Here is a 25,993-nt window from a genome sequence, read left to right as displayed (position 1 = left end):
CAATATATATCTGAGGATCCAAGGGAAGAATTTCCCCTGTAGGAAGCCACAGCTGCATTAGAAGTTTGAACTAAAGGCAGCAGCACCAACTGAGCAATACGTTGTCCTTGGCTAATGGAAACTAGGCCAGAGATAGAGGATGCCATGACAACAATTTCGCCAGTATAGTCGTTATCTATGACTCCTGGAACAACTTGTAACCCTTTTAATATTGTGCTGCCGCGTCCAAGAATTAACCCACGAGTGCCCTTGGGAAGAGGGCCATAAATCCCGGTGGGGATGGCTTTGGGCAGCCTCTTCTGCTAATTGTGACCAATCAACTTCCTGGCCACTGGAAAGGTCAGGGTAAATAGGGCGGTATGGAGGAGGGGCCGTGGCGGCGCCATTTTGAGGACCCTCGTGGTCTCCAGACAAAGGGAGTGTCGGCACATCGCCATCTTGAATAGGCTCCGGGATCTCAAGGACAACAGAGCTGGGAGGGCTGGGTGCCTTAGATAAGACTGGTGGTGGCGGAGTACAATTGCAGGAGGCAGCTAACGCAGCCTCACCCTGGGCAAGCGTCTCCGCAAGCTGGGGATCTGCGTGACGTTGTGCCAGCAGCTCAGAGATTAAAGTTCAATATGAAAAAGCAGTTACAGGAACCTTTTTTGGACCAAAAACTTTATAATAGTCCTTGAGAGCATCTCCTACTCTATTTTACCTGTTTAAATTAATTGTACCCTCTAGGGGGAACCATGGACACACTGAATGTATGAACTGAAAGTACTTTATTAGTTTTTTTGTCTTAACCTTGATCCCTCTAATCTTGAGAGCCTCCCTGAGGCCAGTCACGAACAATTCGTGCTCACTGAGTGCTTGTCCCATGTTAATGCCGTTCACCTACCATGATTCAGGCGAGACGTAAGGTGGCCGTCTGCACAGATCACAGGAACAATGTCCTTGAATCAGTCACGCTGGCCAGCGCTTTACTCCTGTGAACGGTCCCACGTCGTTATCCCTCGTGCCAGGTGAGGTCCCTTCGTGGTCACCACTTGATCCGGCCTGCGGACCAATCTATGGGTCTCAACCTGGAGAGGGGATCGGGGATGGGGGCAGGACAAGAGAAAAGAGAGATGGAGACAGGATGAGATTCCAATCGAGTCTCGTTTATTTTTAAAATGGTTACAACTTATATAGGGTGGGGGCGGGCCATAGGCAGGAAGAAGGCTTAATCTGATAGGTCATCATCATATCCGGATATATGATGTAAGCAGGAGAGGATTATGGGTAATGTAGGCAGGCTGAAACAGGAAGTTTGCTTGTCATGTGCATTGCAGGCAAGGGGAGGATCATGGGAAATGTAGGCTGACACACAAAATGCCCTCAGGCAGGAGGGGCAGGGCAGCAGCAGCTATTTAAAACCGCTCCCTACAGTCTTGAACTCACTTCATTACCCAGGCTGGTCAGGAACTCTCCACAATCTTTCTGCTTAACCTTCCAAATGTTGAGATTACAGGCGTGTATTACCATGCCTGGCTCTTCAGTGGAATTTTTAATCCCCTGTGTATCTCTTTCTCCCTGTGTCTCTCTCTCTGTTTCTGTCTCTCTCTCTGTCTCTCTCTAGAAACAAGCTGGCCTTGAACTCACTTATGTAGCCCAAGCTGGCCTTAGCCTCCCACATCCTGGCATTATAGGCATGGCAATGTATAAACTATATTTGTAGTGATATAACAAAACCTAAAACAAACCAGGAAATTGTATACAGTAAATGTGCCCTTGGTATGGCCATTTTATGCTTGGAAAGACATTTGAAAGGAGGATGGGGGAAATATAGAGAAGTAAAAGAAAAGGAAAAGACTAGAAGCAAGGATGACAAAGGAAGATTATGCAAATTTTGGGAAACTGGTGAAAGAGACAAGAAAGGAGTAAAAACAACAGTAGAACAATAAAGACTAGACACAGTGCTCATACTCATATAAAAATAAGAACAATCAAGGAAAAAATGAAAAGAAAAAGCCCACTTCAAGGCATGTCTCTGTTGTCACCGCTGACAGTGTGAGCAGGTAGAGCCCAGACTCATCTTGATTAATCCCCGCCATAAATCTTCAGCTGGAGATTTATGGCAGGGTAATGGATAAGTCAAGCAAGGTATGGGTTTTTTTTCTTCATTTATTTTGTTTTTTGAGACAGAGTTAAAAAAGAATATTTCACGACAAGAAAATTATGAATTTAGGGGCTGGGGGTTTAGCTCAGCGGCATAAGCGCCTGCCTTGAAAGCAGGCAGTCGTGAGTTCAATCCCCGGTACCGATAAAAATGAAAAAGACAAAAAAAAAAAAAAGAAAAGAAAAGAAAAGAAAAGAAAATTATGAATTTAAAAGAATTCATCAGTAAAGCCTTATTTGAAACCAACATCATCTCAGGCTATACATCACAGTGTAGCAGGAAATGGCAACAGAGATTCTGCGTGTCCCTCTCAGGGCATTGTTGGACTTCGTTTCCTGTGCTTCCTGGGTTAGCATTCCACAACAGTTTATTTATCTTTTATTCCTGGTGCACATCTTTCGTGTCAACACAAGAGATGAACAGAAAAATGAGTGTGGGATGTCATACAGTTTTGGGGTAGGGATTGTACTACTGGGCATTGAATCCAGGGCCTTCACACTGAACCACACCTTTAGCTATTTTTTATTTTGAGATAGTGTCCCTGGTGGAGCTCACACTTGTGATCTTCCTGTTTCTGTCCCCTATCACGGGGACAGAAATAACTCAGCAGCACGGTACCTGCCTGGCAAGCGTGAGGTCCTAAGTTTGATTCCTGATACAAAAAAACCAAAACCTGAAATTATAGGTGTGAGCCATCATTCTGGAATATAATAATTTTTGTTGTTGTTTTGCTTTTTGAGACAGTGTATCAAGCTGTCCTTGAACTCACTCTGCTTCCCAGACTGGTCCCAAATTTGCAATGGTCCTCCTGCCTCAGCACCTAAGGGCTGAAATGACACATGGGCCATCACATCCAGCCCCAAATATCATGCTTTTAAGGCACAGTGTAGTATAAATTATTTTGTTGTGGAGTTCAGAGCAAAGCATGTAAAAACAGATAATTATGCTGAGAGAATTCATGATGACCAGATCAAACATTCATCACATTATTCCCAACTCATTCAAAAGAAATGGTCAGAAAAATTAGAAAAATAGGGTAGCATATGCCTATAATCCCAGCTACTTGGGAGCGTAAGGCAGGCGATATCACAAACTTGAGTCCAGCCTGGCAGTTTATGGAGCCCGTGTCTCAACAGGAAAAATAAAAGGGGCTGTGGGTGTAGCTTAGTGCTAGAGTACATTCCTACCATGTGTGAGACACTGGGTTTAAGCCACACACACACAGGGAGCTTTTCACCATGTAGAATTTCTCCACAGAAATAAAAAATGGAAACGAAGCCACAACTCAAGTAAGTCTCCAAGTGGCTCATGTGCAAGAAAAGTTATTGACATTGCCTTCATTGCTTGTGTTCGACCAATTTTAGCTAGGAAAAAAAAATGTGTCTATAGGAAGCAGACTTACACAAGAGTGTTAGTCTTTAATCAAGAACAGTATCTCAAAATGATGAGGTCATTGTAGATATCATTAGTCAGAAAATAGTACAAATGGTCCTGAGGTCAGGGCTTATTGTTAGAGTGCTCGGTTATCAAGGGCAAGGTCCTAGGTTTGATCCTCAGTAAAACAAAAAAGTAAATAAATAAAAGGGATGTGTGGCACACACCTGTAAGCAATCAGGAGGTTGAGCTACAAGAGTCATCAATACAAGGCCGTTCAGGACTACATAGCTAGGTCAGCACCAGGCAGGAATACTTCATGTGTACTCTGCTTGCTAAACAAGGCAAATTCTCTCTCGTGTCTCTCAGTCTCTGTCTGTCTCTGTTTCTCTTTTTGGGCTGAGCACATTTTGGGTCCCATGCATGATTGGCAAGTAGTACTGTAACAGTGAGTTATATCACCAGTCCCCCTTGGGTCTTTTTGAGTCAACAAATGTTACTGTTCTGTTTATGTTTATTCTTAGAATCAAAGACATTTTTATTTTTTATTTTTTTGTCTTTTTGAGATAAAGTCTCACTGTGCAGTTCAGGCTGGCCTTGAGCTCACTCTGTAGCCCAGCTGGTTTCGAATTTGCAACAGTCCTCTTGCCTCAGCCTCCCAAGTGCTGGGATTACAGGGGTAAGCCACCATGCCTGGCCAGTTATGACAAACTTTATGCTGCAGTAGTCATTTTGTCAAAAGTAATGCTTGCATCAATATATCAAGTTGCCTTCACAATTTTGGTACTGTCAAAAATGAATACAAGGGATTTAGCTCAGTGTAAGCACCTGCCTGGCAAGCTCAAGGTCCTGAGTTCGACCCTGATACTGCAAAAAAAAAAAGAATACAGGTGCAAGTTCTCTATGCCTACATGTTTACCATCAAAACACTTCCCAAGTAGTGTTTTTTAGCTGATTAGGGCTAGCAACAATTTTATGCCTTGATGTGAATGCAGAAGAAATTTCTATATTTGAAATCCATTTATTTCAATTGAGTTTACACCAAACCTTCAACTGGAAATGATTAAAAGAGAAATTAAGACTAATAAAAATTCATGAATGTCATGTAATATGACTATGTTCAATATCAGATGTTTGTGGACTGATAACAGGACTTGGCAGAACCTGTCTGTGAAGAGATATTTTCATAGATGAAATACGTAAAATCTTGTTTCAGAATCAAGTGGTGGAATTTTATAATTATTTTTAATGAAAAGGTTCTCCTAACTTTGCAAAATTTCATTCCCCAAAGAAGTCAGTTTTTATTAGTTCTGTATTATAATAGTTATTATCATTATATTGAATGATCTGGTCCTTTAGGAAAAGTTTTCTGATGCCTGCTCTAGAGATGGTCGGGGGAGGGGAAGAGGGAAGGGAAGAGGTCAGTGGCTGAAGAGGAGGCAGTCAACCAAAACCTTAACAGTGTTCTAGAGGCAGTAGAGAACTGGGTAGTAAACCATCAGCTACTTTATCCTGACTCTTAACTGACTCTAAATTTAAATATACTCAGTTTTTCTAATAATCATAGCTAATACTGTTCTATCTTTTCAAAATGTTTAATTTTCTTTACACTTCGATCTGGAAGAGAACAAAACAAAACACCTGATTAATGTTGACACACCTGGGGCTGGAGATTTAGCTCAGCGGCATAAGCGCCTGCCTTGCAAGCAGGCAGTCATGAGTTCAATCCCCGGTACCAATAAAAAGGAAAAAGACACACACAAAAAAATGTTGACACACCTGAGGTCATGAGTTTGACTCCCAGTGCCAAAAAACAAAACCACAAAGATTCATATATATATTGTGCCACACCTTGGTTTATTTTTGTTTTTTTTTGAGACAGGGTCTTGTTACATAATTCAGGCTGGCCTTGAACTCACTGTGTAGCCCAAAATGCCCTCAAATTCAAGCAGTCCTCCTGCCTCAGCTACCTGAGTGCTAGGATTACAGGTGTCCCCCACCACACCCAACTGAGGCAGCCTGGAACAGGGTTGAAAAATTAATTGGAAATCCAGTTAGGCACAGTTCAGCACTTTATGTCATACCTCAAGAGTGATGTGATTGGGGGCTGGGGATTTAGCTCAGCGGCATAAGTGCCTGCCTTGCAAGCAGGCAGTTGTGAGTTCAATCCCTGGTATCGATAAAAAGGAAAAAGACCTCCCCCCCAAAAAAAGAGTGATGTGATTTATACAATTTGTTAATCCCTCACTTATCTCTTAGTTTAGTGCAAGTGGTTGAATTTAAATTTCATATAACCTAATTTAAAGGACTGAGGATATAGTTTAGCAGTAGAGTGCTTGCCTAGCATGCCTGAGGCTGTGGGGTCAATCCTAATCCTGGAAAAAAAATTCATCTAAAGAAAGTGCTGTAAAAATTTAGAGGATGATACCAGTAACTGGTGGAGGTAAGGAAATAAGTAAAAGTCAAAGAAGGCTTCACAGAGGTGGTATTATCAAAAGGTTGATTACTCTCACCTAGCATGGCACATGCCTATAACCCTCACTACTCAGGAAATTGAGTTTGGAGGATGGTGAGTTTGAAGCCAGCCTGAACAACTTAGTGAGACCCAGTCTCCATGATAATAAAAAGGGATGGGCGGTAACTCAAGTGGTACACACTTGCTCAGTATGTTATTACCCCAGGGCCTGCGGATAATAATGAGCACTGTGCAGCACAAATAGTGCAGGATGGTAGCTGGGCAAAATGGATTAGGTACTAGCTCAGTGACAGAGCACTTGCCTAGCATTTGAGGTCCTTGGTTCAAACCCTAATATAGGGTATATGTCAACCAGATTGGAATTATAGATGAGCAGTGGATTATTTGTTTATATATCTCATGTGATATGTAGGACATACTACTGGTTTGAGTCACCAGTGGTATATGCATGACGGTGGTCACTTTTCATCATCATCATCATCATCATCATCATTATTATTATTATTAAACCAGACATTGAACTCACGACTTCGTGCTTGTCAAGCAGGCACTCATTCTTTATTATTTTTTGAGACAGGTTCTCACCACATAGATTAGACCAGTCTTGAACTCACTATGTAGCCTAGGCTATCTCTGAAGTCAAGTGCTCTTTCTGCGTCAGCCTCTTAAGAGCTGGGATTAAAATCATGTGCCACCACTCCTGGCTGATCTAATCACTGTTTATTGGCCTTTTTACTAATAAAATTTAAAAAAAATTTTTTGTACCAGGGATTAAACTCAGGACCTCAAGCTTGTGCCAGGTAGGCGCTTATGCCGTTGAGCTCAATCCTTGGCACATAAAATTAATTTTAAAAAGTATAAATGGTGGGGGCTGGGGATTTAGCTCAGCGGCATAAGCACCTGTCTTTTTTTTTTTTTTTTTTCTTTTCTTTTCTCCATTCTATTCCTTGGGAATAAGCACCTGCCTTGCAAGCAGGCGGTTGTGAGTTCGATCCCCAGTACCGATTAAAAAAAAAAAGTATAAATGGATTCTACCAAGAAAGCAACAACAAAGGAATAATAAAATAAAAATATATCACTGAGCTTAATAATAATGTAGCCGTGAAATAACAGTGACTTTTTCCTGGTCTTGATGGTGCATGCCTATAACCCCAGCACTCAAGAAGCTGAGACTAGCGGATCATTGCAGGTTTGAGGCCAGCCTGAGTCACAGAGCAAGATCTTGTCTATAAAGAAAAAAAAACAACACGAAACAATGACTTTTTGTTTTAGTGTTTTGCATTAACAAAAAAACATATACAGATTAACCATGTAACATCAGACTATTGAAGCAATTTCAAATCAGTGCCTCCTGGAATCAAGACATGAATCACAGTCTCATTGTAAATGTGTTAATGCTAGACAGTAATTCATTGTTTAGCTGAAAGCCCAGTTTAGCAGGTGTCCTGTGTTTCATTTTACAGTCCTAAGCACTCCTTATGTCTCTGTTCCTGACTCTTCAGGCTCAGCTTCCTCCCTTCATGAATATTCCTCTTCTTCCTATTTCCTACTTAAGAGGCAGGAAGAATACGTTCTCCTCAGGAGAGGAGTATTGGCTTAGTAGTTTGCAGAATGGGTGCCTCAGCTCAGTGACTGAGCTCAGTACTTCAATGCAGCATGAGGGCATGGCTTTTCTCTTTAACTATAGCCAGGAAGAAAGACCTGTTGTTCAAATGCCAAAAGAACCAGAAGAATATCAGGTCATAGGGAGCCTCCTAAATTTCTAATGTGCCTGGGGTCCAGAGCTGATACATTCCTAATAGCCCTGAAATTTGCCTCATGTACTCTGCATCTCTTTTTTTTCCAGTTCTCCACTCACATCTCACAGAGGCTTAGGAGTAGACAGTCTTTGTTTCTGAGCCTGTATATTTCCTTTGTGTAAAACACCCTTCCCCAAACTCTTCATTCATTGGCACATGGGGCTGGGGATTTAGCTCAGAGGCATAAGCGCCTGCCTTGCAAGCAGGTAGTCGTGAGTTTGATCCCCGGTACTGATTAAAAAAAAAAAAAAGAATCCTTTTGGGTTTCTAAGGTATTCTGAGCAAACCTCTTGGTAACCCCTTCCACCTGTGGTTAACTCTGTTCTTTGTGTGTGTCTTTCATGAAAATATGAGCTTTGGGGCTGGGTATTTAGCTCAGCAGCATAAGTACCTGCCTTGCAAGCAAGCAGTCGTGAGTTCGATCCCCGGTACTGATTTTAAAAAAAAAAGAAAGAAAATATGAGCTTCACTGGGAATTTAGCTCAGCAGCATAAGCACCTGCCTTGCAAGCAGGCAGTGAGTTTGATCCCCAGTACCGATTAAAAAAAAAAATACAAGCTTTCTAAAGACAACAACCTACTCCTTCTGAGGGTCACCATTGCTTAGGACTGCTTAGGACTGGAGCCTTCACTTCCCTTTAATGCTTCATCTGTGCTCCCTAGGGTGCATGGTGTACTATACCACCACCACCACCACCCCCGTCCCTCTCCACACACTCAGACACTCCACTGCATTTTAGGACTGGAAAGATTTTTTTAGTACTTTGCATTAGTAGTAGAGAAGGGCTGTTGGATCTGTCCTAGCCTTTGGCCTGCCTCCCTACCCTTCTTTACAGCTAAAGTAATAAGACTGAAGGGAGGTGGGCAGGAGTCTTTTTTCCTGTGCCCTTCAGATCAGATTGCCTCTGTTACACACCCTTCTAGACACAACTTCTGAGCCTTCTGCAACCATTTGTTGCCTGCAGTGTTAGCCTTAGAAAAATAAATAAAAATAACTGTTGATTACCCATCCCCCTGGCAGGTCCCTTCTGTCTATGAGTTCCACCCTGGACACAGAAAGGTAGTGTGTTCTGTCAGGGAGTATGTGGACCTGGACCTCTCTGGTTTAGTATGTGGAAGAGGATGTTAGAGGGTGCATTGGCTATTACATGCAGGAAAAGGAGAGAGGCCTGGACACTGTACACCACAGCTGCTGCAAGTCCTTTTGTGAGACTGCTAGGGACAGCTTACACCAGTGATGGCTAACCTTTTCAGTGCTTTCAGTGATACAAACGACCCCCATGGCACATGTACTAGGTCACTTGGCTAAGCTTGGAAATGGGTCTCTGTGAACTCATTCCTAAACCCCTGCCCAGGTAGTACTAGCAGATGTCTCTGGGACAGAGAGTCAATTGTACACCAGACAAATACCTAATGCAATGGCTTTCAGCCCCAAAGCACTGGCCCCCTTAAGTGCTTGTCTGTAGATTTCTCTCTTTAGCACTCAGTGCCATCCCTGCTCATGGGGACAAGGGAAGCCTTTAGGGACTTGCAGACTTTAAGAGAGGCTACTCTTGTGTAGTCTGCACTGCACTTTTGCTCACGGACCCCATGACCTCTACTCCCCTATCTACGACATGAGGTGGGCTGGGTGCTGAACTGGGGCAGGGGCCTGGAGGCTGCTGCTGATAGCTGCAACGAAGGAATGGCACTCTGTTTCTGCTCTCTGATGCCTCCTCCCCACCCTCTGTCCTGTCCTCTCCTTCCAGGGAGCTCCAGGGCACAGTAGATACTTTTTTTTCCTGTGATGAGTAGTTTGGCCTGGCAACCCTTATAGTCTCCACAGCTGACTATGTCAGACAGCTGACTGCACAGGGCCCTTGGACTCATGGCTCCTGCCTTTCAGGCTGGCTTGGGACCTAGATAGTAGTCTGAATGCCAACCTTAGCCCTGGCCTTTCCTAGTGTCATAGTGAATCTGGCACGTTAGACCATGGCCCTCAGGAGATTCAGTGGCTAACTTCATGCTGGGAAGCAAGGAACTTCACTCTCCATTCCTGGCCTTCCCACATGGACTGTCTTTGCAGGTACCTGAAGGAGTTCCGCACAGAACAGTGCCCACTTTTTGTACAACACAAATGCACACAGCATCGGCCCTATACCTGCTTCCACTGGCACTTTGTGAACCAGCGTCGCCGCCGGTCCATCCGTCGTCGGGACGGCACCTTCAACTACAGTCCTGACGTCTACTGCACCAAGTACGACGAGGCTACAGGCCTCTGCCCGGAGGGAGACGAGTGAGTGTCCATCCTGCTCCCTGGGGTCCCAGTCTCCTGGGTCAGGCAGGCTCCAGGGAGCTAGCCAGAGGGTACTTTGGGAGGGGACTAGCTGCAGCCCCACTCACCTTTCTATTGGCACAAACCTCACCATCTTGAATATGCAGTCTTATGAGTATGGTGGAGTCCATTTTCCTTTCTGTACTTTAAGGAAACTCAAAACAAGCCTTAGTTCTAAGAGACCAAATATAAACCAAGATGTCTCCTTAGGGCTTCTTTCATCCTCCCTGAAAGGAGGTGAGCAGCAGGTGAGAAAGCAAAGCTTAATCTGTGTTTACCACCTGTCTCCATCACTCATGTTACCACCTGCCCTCTGCCTCTGGGCAGACCAGCAGTGGCATTAGGTTCTCATGGATACGTGAACCTGTTGAACTGCCCATGCAGGGGACCCAGGTTGGGTGCCCCTTATGAGAGCTCAGTGTCTTATGACCCGAGATGGAGCTGCATGGTAATGCTAACTCTAAGGAATGTAATTATTGTGTATCTCAAACATACACTAATAAAAGAAACTTATAGCACACAGCTGTCTGTGGAAAAATTGTCTTCCACAAAACTGATCCCTGGTGCCAAAAAAGATTGGGGACCTTTAATTTAAAAAGACTGAGCCTCTGGGGCTGGGGATTTAGCTCAGCGGCATAAGCGCCTGCCTTGCAAGCCTGTGGTCGTGAGTTCGATCCCTAGTACCAGTAAAAATCAAAAAAAAAAAAAAAAAAAAGACTGAGCCTCACCACATCCCTCATTTGCTGATTCTGTTTTTCTGCAAATCTCTAGAGAAAATGGGCAACAGTAGTGGCAAACCTGGCAACATCTTGAAGAGGAAACATTCACTAGCCCTGCTTGTCATTTGTTTCAACCTTATAGGGGGTGATGGAGGCACTATGGAGGTGTAGCATGCCAAACCACCCTTGCACCAGCTCCTCCTCAGAGAGCACGTCTTGCTAACCCTTCCCCCAGCCTGTTGAAGCACTCAGCGCATGAGGGGCTGTGTTGAAGTTTGGTGGGGGTTGATTGCTTCTTTGAAGACCCCATTCTGAGCAGAATTGTCCCTTTAGATGCTTCTCTGGAGCCACCCTGCAGACAGTACAGGAATGCCAGGGCCAGAGGCTATGGTGCCCAGAGGGGTTGTCACTGCTTTCCTAGATTACTGAATTCTTGTTGACAGCCTGAAGTCATGGCGACAGCCCGTCAGCAGTGGTGAAGGGCAGGGTTGAGGGAAACATCCCAGACTGCATGGTCACAATTAAGTGAGCTCCACTGCCATGTTGCAGGTGCCCATTTCTGCACAGGACCACAGGGGACACCGAGCGCAGGTATCACCTTCGATACTATAAAACTGGAATCTGCATCCACGAGACCGACTCAAAAGGCAACTGTACCAAAAACGGCCTGCACTGCGCTTTTGCTCACGGACCCCATGACCTCCGCTCCCCTGTCTACGACATCAGGTGGGCTGGTTGCTGGACTGGGGCAGGGGCCTGGAGGCTGCTGCTGATAGCTGCAACAAAGGAGTGGCACTCTGTTTCTGCTCTCTCATGCCTCCTCCCCACCCTCTGTCCTGTCCTCTCCTTCCAGGGAGCTCCAGGCCATGGAAGCCTTACAGAATGGCCAGACCACAGTAGAGGGCAGCATAGAGGGCCAGTCGGCTGGGGCTGCGAGCCACGCCATGATAGAAAAAATCCTCAGTGAGGAGCCTCGATGGCAAGGTACAAGTGGCCACAAAAATGGCCATGCTGTCTCCAGTCAGATGTCTCCCCTCTCCCTTCTCCCCTCTCCTGCCCGTAGCTGCCCTAAGGAATTGGCTCACAATGGCCTACTGCTTTCTCCAACTGAAGGCACCATCTGGGAAACACCCAGCCCTCATCTCACTTCATGCCATCATTCAAAAGACACTTGTAGAGAAGATTTCCCAGATACACTGTGATCCCAAAATCCCCCCAGGCTTTCACATGTGTACATTTGTACACTTATGAGTATACATGCATGTGTTTTCCACTGGTGCCCTTCTAGCCCTGGGAACTGTATCGCCAGTGAGGGGTAACATCCTGCCTTGGGCTCTCAGCTGTGGCTTTGGCCTCCTTAGCATGTCCATTACCTGTAAGGAGATGGCCCTGCTTATGGCTTTCATGAGACCCTCCACTCCAGGACCCCTTCCCAGTGGCTTCTCCTTGCCTTCCTGTCACTCTGCTCCTGCTGTTTTTGGGATGCTCCACCTCCACTCCCTGACCCTGCCCTCTGGACTCCTGTGCAGAAACCGCTTATGTGCTGGGGAACTATAAGACGGAGCCGTGCAAGAAGCCCCCACGGCTGTGCCGCCAGGGCTATGCCTGTCCCTACTACCACAACAGCAAGGACCGGCGGCGGAGCCCCCGGAAGCACAAATACAGGTCCTTTGGCACTAGGAGGCCAGTCATGGGAGGGAGGAATGGCAGGGACGAGATCATGCCTGAGGATCCTCCCACCATGGCTTTCAGGGGGACGGGGAGTCCAGCCCTGGGGATTGTGGGATCACAGGGCCCAGGTATAAGGGGAGGGACCAGTCAGGATGGCTGCATGGTGGGAACATGGCCCAGCTCCTGCATGATGAGGACTCTAACCAGACAGACTCAGTGGTCAGTTCAGTTCTGATCCTATAGGATATGCGCTAGAACAGAGCCAGGCTGTGCTGTGGAAAGTATAGCTGTGTCTGTGCCTAACTCTCCATGGGCTGGTGTGGGTTAGTTGCTTGGCTAAGGGGAGCAAAACAGTGTCTTCCATGGTGATGTAGCCAGAGAAACAGCTCTGGCCCAGTGAGGTCCCCAAGCTGCAGCTAGTCTTTTTATTTTGGTCCCTTCCCCTATGAGGCTGGGAAACCAGAGAAGGGCCCTGAGCAGGGATCCAGGTAATACCCTGTAGGCCCTGATGTCATCCTCTTGCCTCCAGCTGACAATCCCCTCCCCTCTTTTGGCCAGGTCGTCTCCATGTCCAAACGTCAAACATGGGGATGAGTGGGGAGACCCTGGCAAGTGTGAGAATGGAGATGCCTGCCAATATTGCCACACACGCACGGAGCAGCAGTTCCATCCAGAGGTGGGCACTTAGATAAGGGGCTTAGACTGTGGGATTGTTTAACATATCCTCTTTGGGAAGCAAGAAGAGAGACAAGGAGGGTAAGAGCAAATGTTGGCACCATCCTGGAAGAGAGGTTGATGGAGCATGCCTAGAGGTATCCTGTGCCCCTCAGAGTACAACCTCTCATTCTGAATCCATCTTCCCTCACAACGCTTTGCTTCTAGTTAGTTCCCTAAGCCACCTGGCAAGGGGGGTATATGTTGGGCGTAGTGGTCTGGCCAGTTTGGATTTTGCATTGCTACTCATGGTGCTTAAAATCCAGAAACACTAGGATTTTTGTGTGTGTATGTGGTACAGGAGATCAAACCCAGGGCCTCCAGTCATGGTAGGTAAGTGCTATGGCACTGAACTATACCCCCAACCCCACCCCAATACCAAATTTTTAAAAATAAAGCCCTCCCAGCTATCCTGTCCTAGGACAGAGCCTTTGTCTTATACAGTATGCAAAGGGCATAGATGCTTCTGTCTCTGATTGCATGGAAGCCAGGACTCCTGAAATAGATGAACAGAGACAGTCCCATGTGAATGCAGACACCAGGGCAGAAAGTTCAGTCCACGCCAGTTCAGATTGAGGGCAACCATGTACTACCTGACTGGCTGAATGCCCAAAGGGTACACTGGAGGCAGAGCCCCCATCAAGACTGCGAGCAGAACAGACCTCTTGATGAGGGCTGGTTGGATCTGTGACCCAAAAATGGAAGGTGTTGGTAGGGGTGGCAGTGGTAAAGGGCTTCCTCAGGAGTTTGAAATAAGTAGTTTGAGGGCCAGGGACATAGCTCAGTGGCAAAGTATCTGCCTTGCAAGCACAAGGTCCTGAGTTTGATTCCTGGAACTGAAAAAAAAACAAAACAAAAAAACAACACCCCACCAAAAAAAGAAGTAGTTTGAGTAAGTCACTGGGGGCGGGGGGGGATAGCTCAGTAGCAGAGCACATGTCTACCACAAATATGGCCCTTGGTTTGATCCCAGCACTGTAAAAAAAAGATTGGAGGTTGGTAGAGACTTAGGGGAGTGCAGTGGAAAGTATGGACAGGTGAGAAAGGCCTGGCTCACCCTTGATAAAGAAAAAGTAGCCTGCACTTTCACAATGAGCCTGACCAGCTCCACTCTGCTCTGCCCCTTCCAGATCTACAAATCCACCAAGTGCAACGACATGCAGCAGTCAGGCAGCTGTCCCCGAGGACCTTTCTGCGCCTTTGCCCACGTAGAACGTAAGCTGTTCCCATTGGCCTGGGCAGTGTGCTCTTCTCTCCCCTAACCTCTGCCAAGGCATAACCTGGGGAATGGCCAGTGGTTAGTCTGAAGCTGGTAGATTTTACTACTGAACTCGATGCCCTGGTGTTTCCAAGGTCAGGAGGTAGAGACTTCAGGGTCTCCCTTCTTGGTTAGGAACTCATAGGAAAGACAAGGTAAGGTACCATGCCTTCCATAGCCAACATGCCAGATCCCACCAGCCACCTCATGGCACCAGTAGCAGACATCACTCATGCAACATGGAGCTCCTCCCTACTGCACTCTGCTCAGGCCTCTGGAGTGGAGCTTTCCAATGTAAACAAAGTGTGGGAGCTGGTCTGGTCTCCTTCATCAGCATATGTTCCCTCTAGTTGCTCAAAAGGGAGTCCTTTACTGTTTTTTCTTATTTTCCTTTCTTAAGGACCTGCCTGACATTTGTCAATTCTCTAAGTTATAGCCTCTTACCATTTTTCCTTACTTTCTAATTAAGGCTTTTTCATAAATAGATGAAAAATAAATAAAATGCAGTCTCTATCACTTTAAAGTTTCTAGTAACATACTAAAAAAAAGGCTAGGCGTGGTGGCACAAACCTATAATCCCAGCACTCTGGAGGCTGAAACAAGAGCTGGAACTGCATAGCAGGACCCTGCCTCAAAAACAAACAAGAGGGGCAGGGGATTTAGCTAAGCAGCATAAGCACCTGTCTGGCAAGCATGAGGTCATGAGTTCGAATCCCAGTGTTTAAAAACAAAGAACAAACCTGCCAGACACGAATGACACAATGAGATCCTATCTAAAAAAAAAAAAAAAAAAAAAAAAAAAAATCCCAGGGGCTGGGGATTTAGCTCAGCGGCATAAGCACCTGCCTTGCAAGCAGGTGGTCGAGAGTTCGATCCCCGGTACCGATAAAAATGAAAAAGACAGAAAAAAAAAAAAAAAAAAAAGCCAGACCAAGTCAATAACATTAACCTATTTTTTATGTTTTTAGTTTCATATATATAAATTGTTATTCATATTTTTACATACAAAAATTATCAAGATATTTTACCTGTTTGTTTGCTTAAGACATGGTCTCCCTGTGTATTGTAGGCATGCCTTGAACAAAGATAAGACTAAATCTGGAAACACTACCCCTGGCTGAGATATTTTACCTTTCTTTTTTTTTTTTTTTTTTTAACTATCAGTACCAGGGATCGAACTCATGGCTGCACGCTTGCAAGACAGGCACTTATGCTGCTAAGCTAAATCACCAGCCCCTATATTTTACCTTTCTTTATACTAAGTCTCAGAGATCTGATATATATGTCAATACCCACAGCATCCTTCCATTCAGACCAGCCCATTTCAAGTGTTTGGGAGCCACTTGCACAGCACAGGACTCCATATTTCAGTGTCATACTCCAAACCCAGCCCTTCAGTCTTACAGGAAACTGGGGTGGACATCTGTTCCCACTGTAGGCCGCTGCTCTGGCTGCCTTAACCTGTTTCCAGACTTAGTCTTATCTTTGAGATTAAATAAGCCAAAGGCCTCTAAATAAATAAATAAACAAACAAAAACTAACCCAAAGCCCTTGGAACAGGAAGTATACCCAGGGTACAGAGATAGCCCTGCAGGAGGCACTGGGACCATCTGGCTGAGACAGCACAGAGCAGTGATTAAAGTAGCTCAGGCTGTGGAGTTGGATAGAACCAGCTCCAAGTTCCGTCCTGTCTGTCAGTTCTGTCACCTTGGTAGGTTTTTTATTTTTATTTTTTTTATTTTTGGATTTTTGTTTTTTTGAGGTTGAGGCTCTCTGTATAGTTCAGTGTGGCCTCAAACTCATGGTGATCCTCCTGCCTCAGTCTCTTGAGTGCTGGGGTTACAGGTGTATGCCATCATGCCCAGCTAACCTTAGAAGATTTAACTGACTTTTCTGAACCTTGTTCTTGTTTTTCTGTGTAGTTCAGGCTGGCCTTGAACTCACTATGTAGCTCTGGCTGGCCTTGAACCTGCAGTAATCCTCTTGCCTCAGCCTCCCAAGTGCTGGATTTATAGGCCTGTGCATCCCTCCTGACTCAGCCTTTGTTTTTCTTCTCTGTACAATGGAAGCCATAGCACTCTAAAAGACTGAGGCAGGAGCATTGGAAGTTTGAGCCCAGTCTATGCAATTAGCAACTTCATGGAATCAATCTCAAAAAATTTTAATGGCTGGGAATGTAGCTTAGAAGGCCTTGGATTCAATGCCCAATACCACAAAAAAAAAAAAAAGATAAGAATAAAGTCCATGATGTGTGTTTTTTCATCCCCGTTGAGATTCACAGTTAATGCAAAGTACTGGCACATAGTAAGTACATAGCATGCAGTGTCAATTGAAATAATGTGGGAACCTTCTTGTTAAGTTCTGGGGGTACATGGTCTCCTTTGAAAGATAGCCAGGAACATTTTTAGAGGCACTAAGCTGGCTGACCCTGCACCCCTCTTGCAGAGCCACCCCTAAGTGACGACCTGCAGTCTTCCTCAACTGTATCGAGCCCCACCCAGCCAGGTCCCGTCTTGTACATGCCATCTGCTGCCGGAGACTCGGTGCCTGTGAGCCCCTCCAGCCCGCATGCCCCTGACCTCAGTGCTGTACGTGCCTGTCCTGGGGAGTGGGTGTACCCCAGACCCCTCAGCCTGTGTTTGGGGAGAAGCCCTGGTGTTTGTCCTTAAGCTAAAGGGTTTTGCCTTTCCTGCCCCAGGGATATCCTGTGTCATATTTGGGGCAGAGTTGTCTCTTCAGGTCCCATGTTGATCATCCTGGGACAGACCCTTCTCTTTTACCTCCCTGCCAAACCCGAAGAAGGCTCAGGGTCCTTGCTGTTCCCCAGTGATATTTGAAAATGGAATCAGGCTCCTTTTTGAAAACTCCTTTTGAGGCAGGGATGGAGAGTGGGCCAGGCCCCAGCTTGTGTCATGCTCACCAGGTCCCATTCTTTCCTGCAGCTCCTCTGCAGGAGCAGCAGCCTGGGCAGCCCATCCAACCTCTGTGGCTCCCCACCAGGCCCCAGCAGGAAGCCTACAAACCTGGAGGGCCTGGTCTTCCCTGGGGAATCCAGCCTTGCCCCTGGCAGCTATAAGAAGGCCCCTGGCTTCGAGAGGGAAGATCAGGTGGGAGCTGAGTACCTGAAAAATTTCAAATGCCAGGTAAGGGATGAGCAGCGCTTCAGAGACTACCTAAGCCCAGTGAGCTGCCCCTTCTGCATGAGGTGAGAGGAGCTTAGAGGAAAGGCCTGGTCCTGCTGTGAAAGGTCCTCCTGGGAGCCGGGACTCCTTGTCCTTGGCCTCTGTAGGACTGAGCAGTGAGTAATGTTGTCCTGTTTCCTGGCTGAGGACAGGAAGGCTCAAGAGACTGCACAGCTTCCCAAAGGCCACAGAGCCAGTCAGTAGCAGACCAGTATTCCCATCAGAATGCAGTTCTTTGTCTTCCCTCTGTTGCCTTGATGGAATGACAAGGTCTAGGTGAGCAGGACAGAGGCCCCTGATTGGGCATGGAGAGAAATCTGGGCTTATCTGAGGCATAGGGTTATCTGGAAGAGAGGAGCAGCTCCCTGCTTAGAGTAGGGGGAAGGAGTGGCGGGTGGGGGTTGCATGACAGTTGACAGTGTCTGTCACCATCTGCTTCCTGGTCCCTCAGCCAGGGTGGTCTGTGGCAGAGCCAGGTGGATTCCTGCATTAGGAGTTACCTAGCACTACACTCACCTCCTTCCTAACTTCTCTCTCTCAGACCAAACTAAAGCCCCACTCACTGGAGCCCAGGAGTCAAGAGCAGCCTCTGCTTCAGCCTAAACAGGTACAGAGCTCTTGGTTTCTTGCTTCCATCCTGGCATCTGTCATGCAGGACAGGCCCGGAACCTCAGCAGGCTGTAGGGAGCTGGGGGTTGACTAAGTTGACTAGATCCAAAGGGTGGGGATTAGGCCTGGGAGCTCACATGTCAGTCAGAGGTGTTTGGACAGCATCACACTGCCAGGGACCACCACACCACTCCCTTTCCCCACTGCACTGGTAGGGGCAAGTGGCTTTCTGGGTCTCAGCATAGGGCTGGAGTGGCCCATGGCCTAATCCCCATCTCTGGTCTTCATCAGCCTGTCCCCTAGCTTCTAGCCATGACTCCTCAGGCAGGCCACCCATTGCCTCTCCTAACTTTCATTGCAGGACGTGCTGGGAATCCTCCCTGTGGGAAGCCCCCTGACCTCAAGCATCTCTTCCAGTATTACCTCCAGCCTGGCAGCTACTCCCCCCAGCCCTGCAGGCACCAGCAGCACCCCCGGCATGAACGCAAATGCTCTTCCCTTCTATCCCACCAGCGACACGGTAGAGTCGGTCATAGGTAATCAGGGTAGGCATGTGTGAACCTGGGATCGGGCCTGGAGGCAGGGACACCAGGCCTGTGACATAGATGCCGATCAGTGTACCACTTTAGAGTAGGCACTGTGGGCTCTTTGAGCTAAAGGAGAATAGATGGATTGCAAACCTGTAATCTCTCAGCTGCTCAGGAGGCTGAGGCATGAAAATTGCAAGTCTGAGCCCAGTCTGGGCAATTTAGCGAGATCCTGTCTCTGACATCTGTTTTGTTTTGGATTTTTTGAGACAAGGTCTCCCTGTGTAGTTCAGGGTAGCTGTGAATTCATTATGTACCCTAGGCTGGCCTTGAACTCATGGCAATCCTGCCTCAACCTCCCAGTTCTGGAATTACATGTGCCACCACACCTGGTGGGGTTTTTTTTGTCTTTTTCATTTTTATTGGTACCGGGGATCGAACTGCTTGCAAGGCAGGTGCTTTTGCCGCTGAGCTAAATCCCCAGCCCTTGCTGTTTTGTTTTTTTGAGACAAAGTCTTACTGTGTAGTCTGGGCAGGTTTTGAACTCAGGATCCTCCTGCTTTCAGTCTCCTAGAGTGTTAGAATTATAGGAGTGTGCTACCATACCTCACTACAAGACCTCTCCAAAAAAGGGGTGAGGAAAGGATGTAGCTTACTGTAAAGTCCAAGGTACAACCCTATGAGTGAAGAAAATGAACAAACAGTAAAACAACCAGATGGGCATGGTGGCATGTGTCTATAATCCTTGCACTTTGGGAAGCTGAGGCAAGAGGACTACAAATGGAAGCTCAGCCTTGGTAATTTGGTAACTTAGTGAGACCCAATCTCAAAACAGAAGAACAGAAAGAGGGGATTTGAGGATGTACCCCAGTGCAAGGGGCCAGGGTTCAATCCCCAATACCACTAAAAAGCTTAAAAAATAAAACCGGGTGTGGTGGCTCACGCTTACAGGCTCAGCACTTAGGAGGCTGAGGCAGGAGGATTGTTGCAAGTTTGAGACTAGCCTGGGCTACAAAGTGAGCTCCAGGCCAGCCTGAATTGCATAGCGAGACCTTGTCTCAAAAAAAAAAAAAAAAGCTTAAAAAATAAGGAAACAAGAAACACAAAGTATAAAGTCAAGACTAGCCCTAGAGGGAAAAAGACTAGCTCTGGGAACTCTTCCATATGATTCCAGTCTTCATAATTACAGTCTCACTCCAAGATTTGGAGTCCTACCCCATTCATTCTGTTACTAGGTGTCCTTGTGCAGTGAGCATCCTACACAACTGTCCTCAGAGTGCTCTGTACTAGGAATCGGGGTCCCAGGGCTCTCAGGGACAGAGTACATGCTTAGCATATGGGAGGCCCTGGGTTCAATTCCCAGCATCACAGTGTCAGTGCCCATTTCTTTTAGGACTCATTTATGACTTCCTACTTCATGCCTAATGCTAAGGCAGGCCCTCTAAGGAGACAGATTGTGATGTGGGATTGGGATCTGTTCCTGCTCCTGGCCCCCTACCCCGGTCAGTTCAGGGGGGCATCGCATTTGTCAAGGATCCAGTATGCACTGACCACAGAGGCCGGAGTGACCTGCCCACTCCCAGCAAACTCAGGGTGAGATAGCCTACAACACCTCCGTCAGGCAAACGGATTGAAACCTGATTCTATCTGGGGTATCCGAGGCAGCCTCAGGAAGGAGAGATACTTGGCTTGAACTAGGCAGACAGCTTACAGGATCAGTGCGGCAGAGGGAGCACCCAAGCAGAGGTGCAGTGGGGCAGAAGATGAGAGTCATGGGAGCCCTGGAGCCCAGAGCTGTGGCTAGGGGAAGCCCACATCTGTATCTCTCTGTGCCTAGAGTCTGCCTTGGATGACCTGGACCTGAATGAGTTCGGGGTGGCTGCCCTGGAGAAAACTTTTGATAACAGCACAGTGCCCCATCCCGGCAGCATCACAATTGGTATTAGGCAGGGGTGGACAGGGTGGCTCGGGGGGTGCTCTCTGTTGCGGGGGGGCTTGCTTGGCCTCACCAGTTCCCTTTGGGACCTCTTGCAGGCGGCAGCTTGCTGCAGAGCTCTGCACCTGTGAACATCCCTGGCTCCTTGGGCAGCTCTGCCTCCTTTCACTCAGCTTCCCCATCTCCTCCTGTCAGCCTCTCTTCACACTTCCTACAGCAGCCTCAGGGCCACCTGAGCCAATCAGAAAACACATTTTTGGGCACCTCAGCATCACATGGATCCTTGGGTAAGAAGGGGAGACTGGGGAGGGAACCTGGGATAGAGGTTAGACTTTGGGCTGGGAGACTCCGCCACCCCTGCCTTTGTGACTCGACCAAGAACTGGGCCTCACTGCCTGTTTCCTATACATGAAGTGGGCGCTGTGGTGGGGTGAAATGAAACACCATAAGGAAGTGCTAGGACAGGTCAGGGCAGAAAGAAGTGGTGGTCTCAAGAGCTGCCCAGGTCTGGAGATTGTCTTCAGTGCAGTTTGAGCCCAGTTGGGGAGAGGGACAGCTCCTTAATAGGCGAGTGATTGCCTAGCATGCACAAGGCTCCATCCCTGACACCCAAAAATAAAGTAAAATCTGGTACAGTCACCCAGGACTCCAAGAGGCTGTGCACACAAACCAGGGTGGGGGAAGTTGGTACAGACCCACTCCAGGCCTGGGGTACTCCTTCTGGCAGGCAAAGCCACCAGATAGATAACCCAAATCGAGCCCAGAAGACTGGTTGCCTAGCCCAGCATTAGAACAGTGGGGGCTGGGATCCCAGTGGTCCCTACATGAGACCTCCAGGCTCTAACACCACAGCCAGGGGCTCATCTTCTCATGGGAGCTGGGGTAGTGTCCTTGAGGTAGTGAAGGTACAAAGCATTTGGCGCAGCCTCTCAGTGAGCAGCAGTTGCCTCTACAGCCGCTATTCAGAGGCTAAAAAGACTGAGGATGCTAGGCCTCCCGATCAGACAGGAACTAAGCTGAAGTTTTGACCAGGTGCCCTGGAGGCCGGAGAGGTGTACCTCACTACTGACTATGTGAGCAGGAGGATAGGCAGCTTTGCTTGTGAAAAAAGCCTTTGGCATCAAGCACCCATGTGGAACCTGCTCCTGTCCCTCATCGTTGTGACTCTTAGCGTATTCAGTGTCCTCATCTTTAGGACATGGTGCGGGGCTGCCCAGAGCTCCCTAGCTCCTCCCACTTCAGCCATCCTATGTGTGAAGGGCTGGCCTATGACTTTGCTTCTGCTTCTTCCAGTCAGGCTTCACAGCTGAACTGTGAAGTCACTGTCACAAATTGCCACCAGCAGGAGCCTTCGGGCTATTCTCCCATGAAGTACTTCTGAGTCCTCCTCTGAGGCCAGAAATGAGAACTTTATTTTACACGTAGGAATAACTTTCAGTGGCAGCTGCTAATTAGCATGTGACAAGTTTATGTCCAGCTCAGCCCAGGGAACATCCAGAATGTCCCTGCAGAATGCTCCAGCCTCATGAGTCCTCAAACATCTGCTCCATGGGCAGCCAGCTCCAGGAAAGCCGCGGGTCCTGAACAGTTGATGTTCCCTACCCCACCTCCACACAGGTCTGAATGGAATGAACAGCAGCATCTGGGAACATTTTGCCTCTGGAAGCTTCTCCCCAGGCACCTCCCCTGCCTTCCTCTCAGGGCCTGGGGCTGCTGAGCTGGCACGGTTACGTCAGGAGCTTGAGGAAGCCAATGGCACCATCAAGCGGTGGGAGGAGTCCTGGAAACAGGCCAAGCAGGTACAGGGCACCACGCCCATGGTATCCCTGGCACCTGGTGGCACCCAGTCCATGCCTATCCTATCCAGAGTGGCATGGGGAGGCAAGTAGGGGCTTAAAGAACAGAGCAGAAGCCTTTGTTTGCCTTCTTCCCTGTGGGAGGACTGGCCTTGCCAGTTGGGATACTGGGGCAGCTGGTGTCACAGGCCTGGAGCTCCCTCCAGAAGATGCTTGTTGTAGCCCTAACTGCAGGTCCACCTTCTCTTGATGTCCCCACTTTCCAGGTTGCAGGTTCTAGGTTCTAAGATGGACTGACTCTGTCTAGCCATCACTCAGCTGCCCCTGGGGGTGCTAGCCAAGATGTAATTAGACCCTTCCTCTTCCTTGTTCACAGAGCGGGGGTCTTCTGTAGGTCCTGAGACCTCTCCACTCTGCAGGCAGCATCAGCCTCTTCCCTGTCCCCTCCCCAGACCGTCGCCAACCCAGCTTCCCAGCAGTTCCACAGCCAGCTTAGCCTACACAGGTTCCTAGAGATGCGCTCTGGGGGGACAGGGGGTCATTGTGATGAGGCACTGTGTGTTGGGCCCACAGGCTTGTGATGCCTGGAAGAAGGAGGCAGAGGAGGCCAGTGAAAGGGCCAGTGCTGCAGGTGCGGAGTGTGAGCTGGCCCGGGAGCAACGGGATGCATTGGAGGTGCGGGTGAAGAAGCTCCAAGAAGAGCTGGAGCGGCTCCACGCAGGGTCTGATTCCCAGGCCCTGCCCACCTTTTCCGACCTGGAGGCACTCTCACTCTCCACCCTCTACTCCCTCCAGAAACAGCTGCGGGCCCACCTGGAGCAAGTGGACAAGGTCAGCCCCGAAGGTCAGGTTGCACTGGGCGTGTTAACCTCACCCAGCACTCAGACCCTGACCAGACCCAACCCAGGCTGCTCTGGGGGCAGCTGTACTCCTGAGAGCTCTGCCTACCACTGGACCAGCATTCACCATGCCAGTCTGCTGGGAGAGGGTGAGGAAGACAGGCCCCTTGGGAGGCAGGAGCCGCAGCACCCACTCCTTGTGCCCTTGACCTAAGCTTATTGATGTGCCTGGGCCCTGTGTAGCTCTGTCTACACGCCTGCACACATTCCAGACTGGCTCAGGTACTGAGGCTTCCCCGTCTGCATTCCAGGTTCCCTGTGGGCCCCCAGGGTAGTATATGACTTGTGGAAGGAGCATTTCTCTCTTTACTAGACAGCCAGGCCCCTTGGCATGTGATAGTCCCTCTCCGTGCCTCACTTTTCTCACCTGGGGACCTAAGGTCACTACAAGATTAAATGAAACAGGTCTTAACAAAGGTACCAGATAAAGCCCTGACAGATGGGAACCTGCAGCCAGCACACTGCCCCACCTGGTGTTACCACCAGGCTATTGCTGGGGAGAACAGGGGTCAGGGGCCTGAACCCCCCAGGCTGGATCCTGACACTGCCCTCTGCTAGCAGGGTCCTGGAGCACACTGTTGATTTCTGTGTGTCAGTTTCTTCCTGGGGAGGTGAAGTGAGAATTGGGAGCTCCATGCTCCCTTGGTGTGCCAAGCTAGCAGCAGAAACCGCACTTGTGACCACTCTATCCCTTTTCCTGCAGGCTGTTTTCCACATGCAGTCGGTGAAATGCCTTAAGTGTCAGGAACAGACTCGGGCAGTGCTGCCGTGCCAACATGCTGTGCTGTGTGAGCTCTGTGCTGAAGGCAGTGAGTGCCCTGTCTGTCAGCCCAGTCGGGCCCATGCCCTCCAGTCGTGACACTACAGGACTGGCCCGCCAGGCCCAGACCTCTCATCTAGGACTTTTAAAAGTATATTTTATATATATATATGTATATACATATATATGTATATTTTATATATATATATGTATATACATATATATGTGTGTATATATATATATATATATACACACACACACACACATATATATATATATAATGTATGTATGTATATGTATATGATTATGTACATGTATACATTTGTGTTCAGGTGTGCGTGGTGGCCAGCGTGTGCACAGTGTCTGTGTGTATATCTGTACATAGATATAGACACACACTTTAAAACAGACTTACCAAGCACTTTTTAAAGAAAAGACTATTTTGCAGTCCTCCCTTGCCCGCTCCCTACTCAGACACAAAGTCCTTCCTTCTCCCACTGGCCTTGGCAGAGAATGTTTCTGTCTCTTTTTTTATGTAGGAACTAACTATTTTTAACTTTTTGATGGGGCCTGAGGGGGGGGTGGTTGGGAAGCTAGAGGTGGCTGAGGGGAGAGAAGCCTTTAGGGCAGGGCCTATGCCCTCTGCCTCTCCAGCCTGGGGCCTGCAGGAAGCTGTGGAAGACCCAGGTGCCCCCCAGCATACCTTCCTCCCAGCAGTGGGGGGCCTCAGGGAGGCCTGAGGCTGTACTGGAGTTCTAAGCCAGCCCAGCTCCTGGGCTTACCAAACCTGGGTTTAGTCTTAATGACAATTGCAGGGGCTGGCGGGCTGAAGCCCACTCCTGCACCTGGACCCTCGGAGTCCCTGGAGGGGCAAGGTCCTGTTGTATCCCTCAGGTTCTTGAGGCCTGGGTCCCCCTCAGTTTTTCCCTCCTGGATTCCCCAGAACAGCCTTCTGGCCCCAGGGATACCTACCAGGCCGACACTGCCCTTCCCTGCCCATCCCCTTTCTGGTGTGGCCACGGTGTCGTCCACCCTTCCCTCTGGCAGCTAGCAGGGCAATTGTTGGGGAGGGGTGTGGCCTGAGGACCAAGGTGGGCACAGGCCCTGCCCTCCTTGGCAGGAGGGCTCCATATGCATTCCTTGGTACTCTCTGGGTGCAGCTGTCGTCCTGCCCGTACTGGGCAGACGCCTGTGTGCATGTGTGTGTGTGCCTGTCTGATGTACATTGTGTCTTAGCTCAATTTTAAAAATTGTTCTATACAGAGAGATGCAGCAGGGATGGGAGGGTGATGCAGGCTGAAGGATGCAACCTCACTCCCTGCACTGGGGCTAGGTGGGCCTGAGAGGGCTTCGAAGGGTCTGCCCTGGCCCATCCCCCTTTTGGGCTCAGCACGAAAGGGCTTTCAGTGAATCAAGTGAAAACTTCTTTTTTACAAAAATGCAAAAATCAATAGAACAAACCTATTGGAAATAAACCATGAACTTGCTTTGGCAGTGCATTTATATAGTAGGTGGGCCCCCAAGGGAGCCTTGCAGACTGGGAGGTGGACAGGCGCCCTGCCTCCACCACAGACTGCTTAACTGCAGTGGCCTGGGCCCAGAAGCAGCTCATGTGCCCTCTGACCTGCACCTGTTGGAGCATTAGCCTTGGACACTAACCTCCTAGGCCCTGTGACTTTTGTTTAGAGGTCTGTCTTCAGCTGTGAGTGGTAAAGCCCTTTCCTTCTTACGGGAACAGACAGGGCCTTCCCATAGGGATGGTTTGCATTAAGGCATAAAGAGACAGGGGCTGGGGGTTTAGCTCAGTGGCATAAGCC

At 48.3% G+C, this 25,993-nt stretch overlaps 1 protein-coding gene across 5 annotated transcripts in view; it reads left to right on the top strand.

The window, feature by feature from the left end:
• Unk (unk zinc finger) overlaps positions 1-25,663 on the top strand; it is a 54,382-nt gene extending 28,719 nt beyond the window's left edge. The window contains exons 2-16 of one of the 5 annotated variants that reach the window (XM_063241877.1): positions 9,857-10,066; positions 11,374-11,550; positions 11,678-11,808; positions 12,354-12,489; positions 13,054-13,171; positions 14,340-14,424; positions 16,913-17,055; positions 17,410-17,610; positions 18,191-18,256; positions 18,620-18,794; positions 20,623-20,724; positions 20,820-21,008; positions 22,339-22,520; positions 23,091-23,361; positions 24,120-25,663. In XM_063241877.1, the coding sequence (XP_063097947.1) occupies positions 9,857-10,066; positions 11,374-11,550; positions 11,678-11,808; positions 12,354-12,489; positions 13,054-13,171; positions 14,340-14,424; positions 16,913-17,055; positions 17,410-17,610; positions 18,191-18,256; positions 18,620-18,794; positions 20,623-20,724; positions 20,820-21,008; positions 22,339-22,520; positions 23,091-23,361; positions 24,120-24,154 (2,221 nt within the window). In that variant the 3' untranslated portion in view covers positions 24,155-25,663. Of the gene's footprint in view, positions 1-9,856; positions 10,067-11,373; positions 11,551-11,677; positions 11,809-12,353; positions 12,490-13,053; positions 13,172-14,339; positions 14,425-16,912; positions 17,056-17,409; positions 17,611-18,190; positions 18,257-18,619; positions 18,795-20,622; positions 20,725-20,819; positions 21,009-22,338; positions 22,521-23,090 lie in introns of all 5 variants that reach the window. The other 4 variants (XM_003461423.5, XM_063241875.1, XM_004999608.4 and 1 more) reach the window with 4 other exon arrangements.
• The last annotated feature ends 330 nt before the right edge of the window (positions 25,664-25,993 follow it).

Source organism: Cavia porcellus, unplaced genomic scaffold (genome assembly GCF_034190915.1).
Source record: "Cavia porcellus strain 051 isolate PalLab524CR breed Dunkin Hartley unplaced genomic scaffold, mCavPor4.1 scaffold_32, whole genome shotgun sequence".
Lineage (NCBI taxonomy): Eukaryota > Metazoa > Chordata > Mammalia > Rodentia > Caviidae > Cavia > Cavia porcellus.
This window is presented reverse-complemented; position numbering and strand designations above follow the sequence as displayed.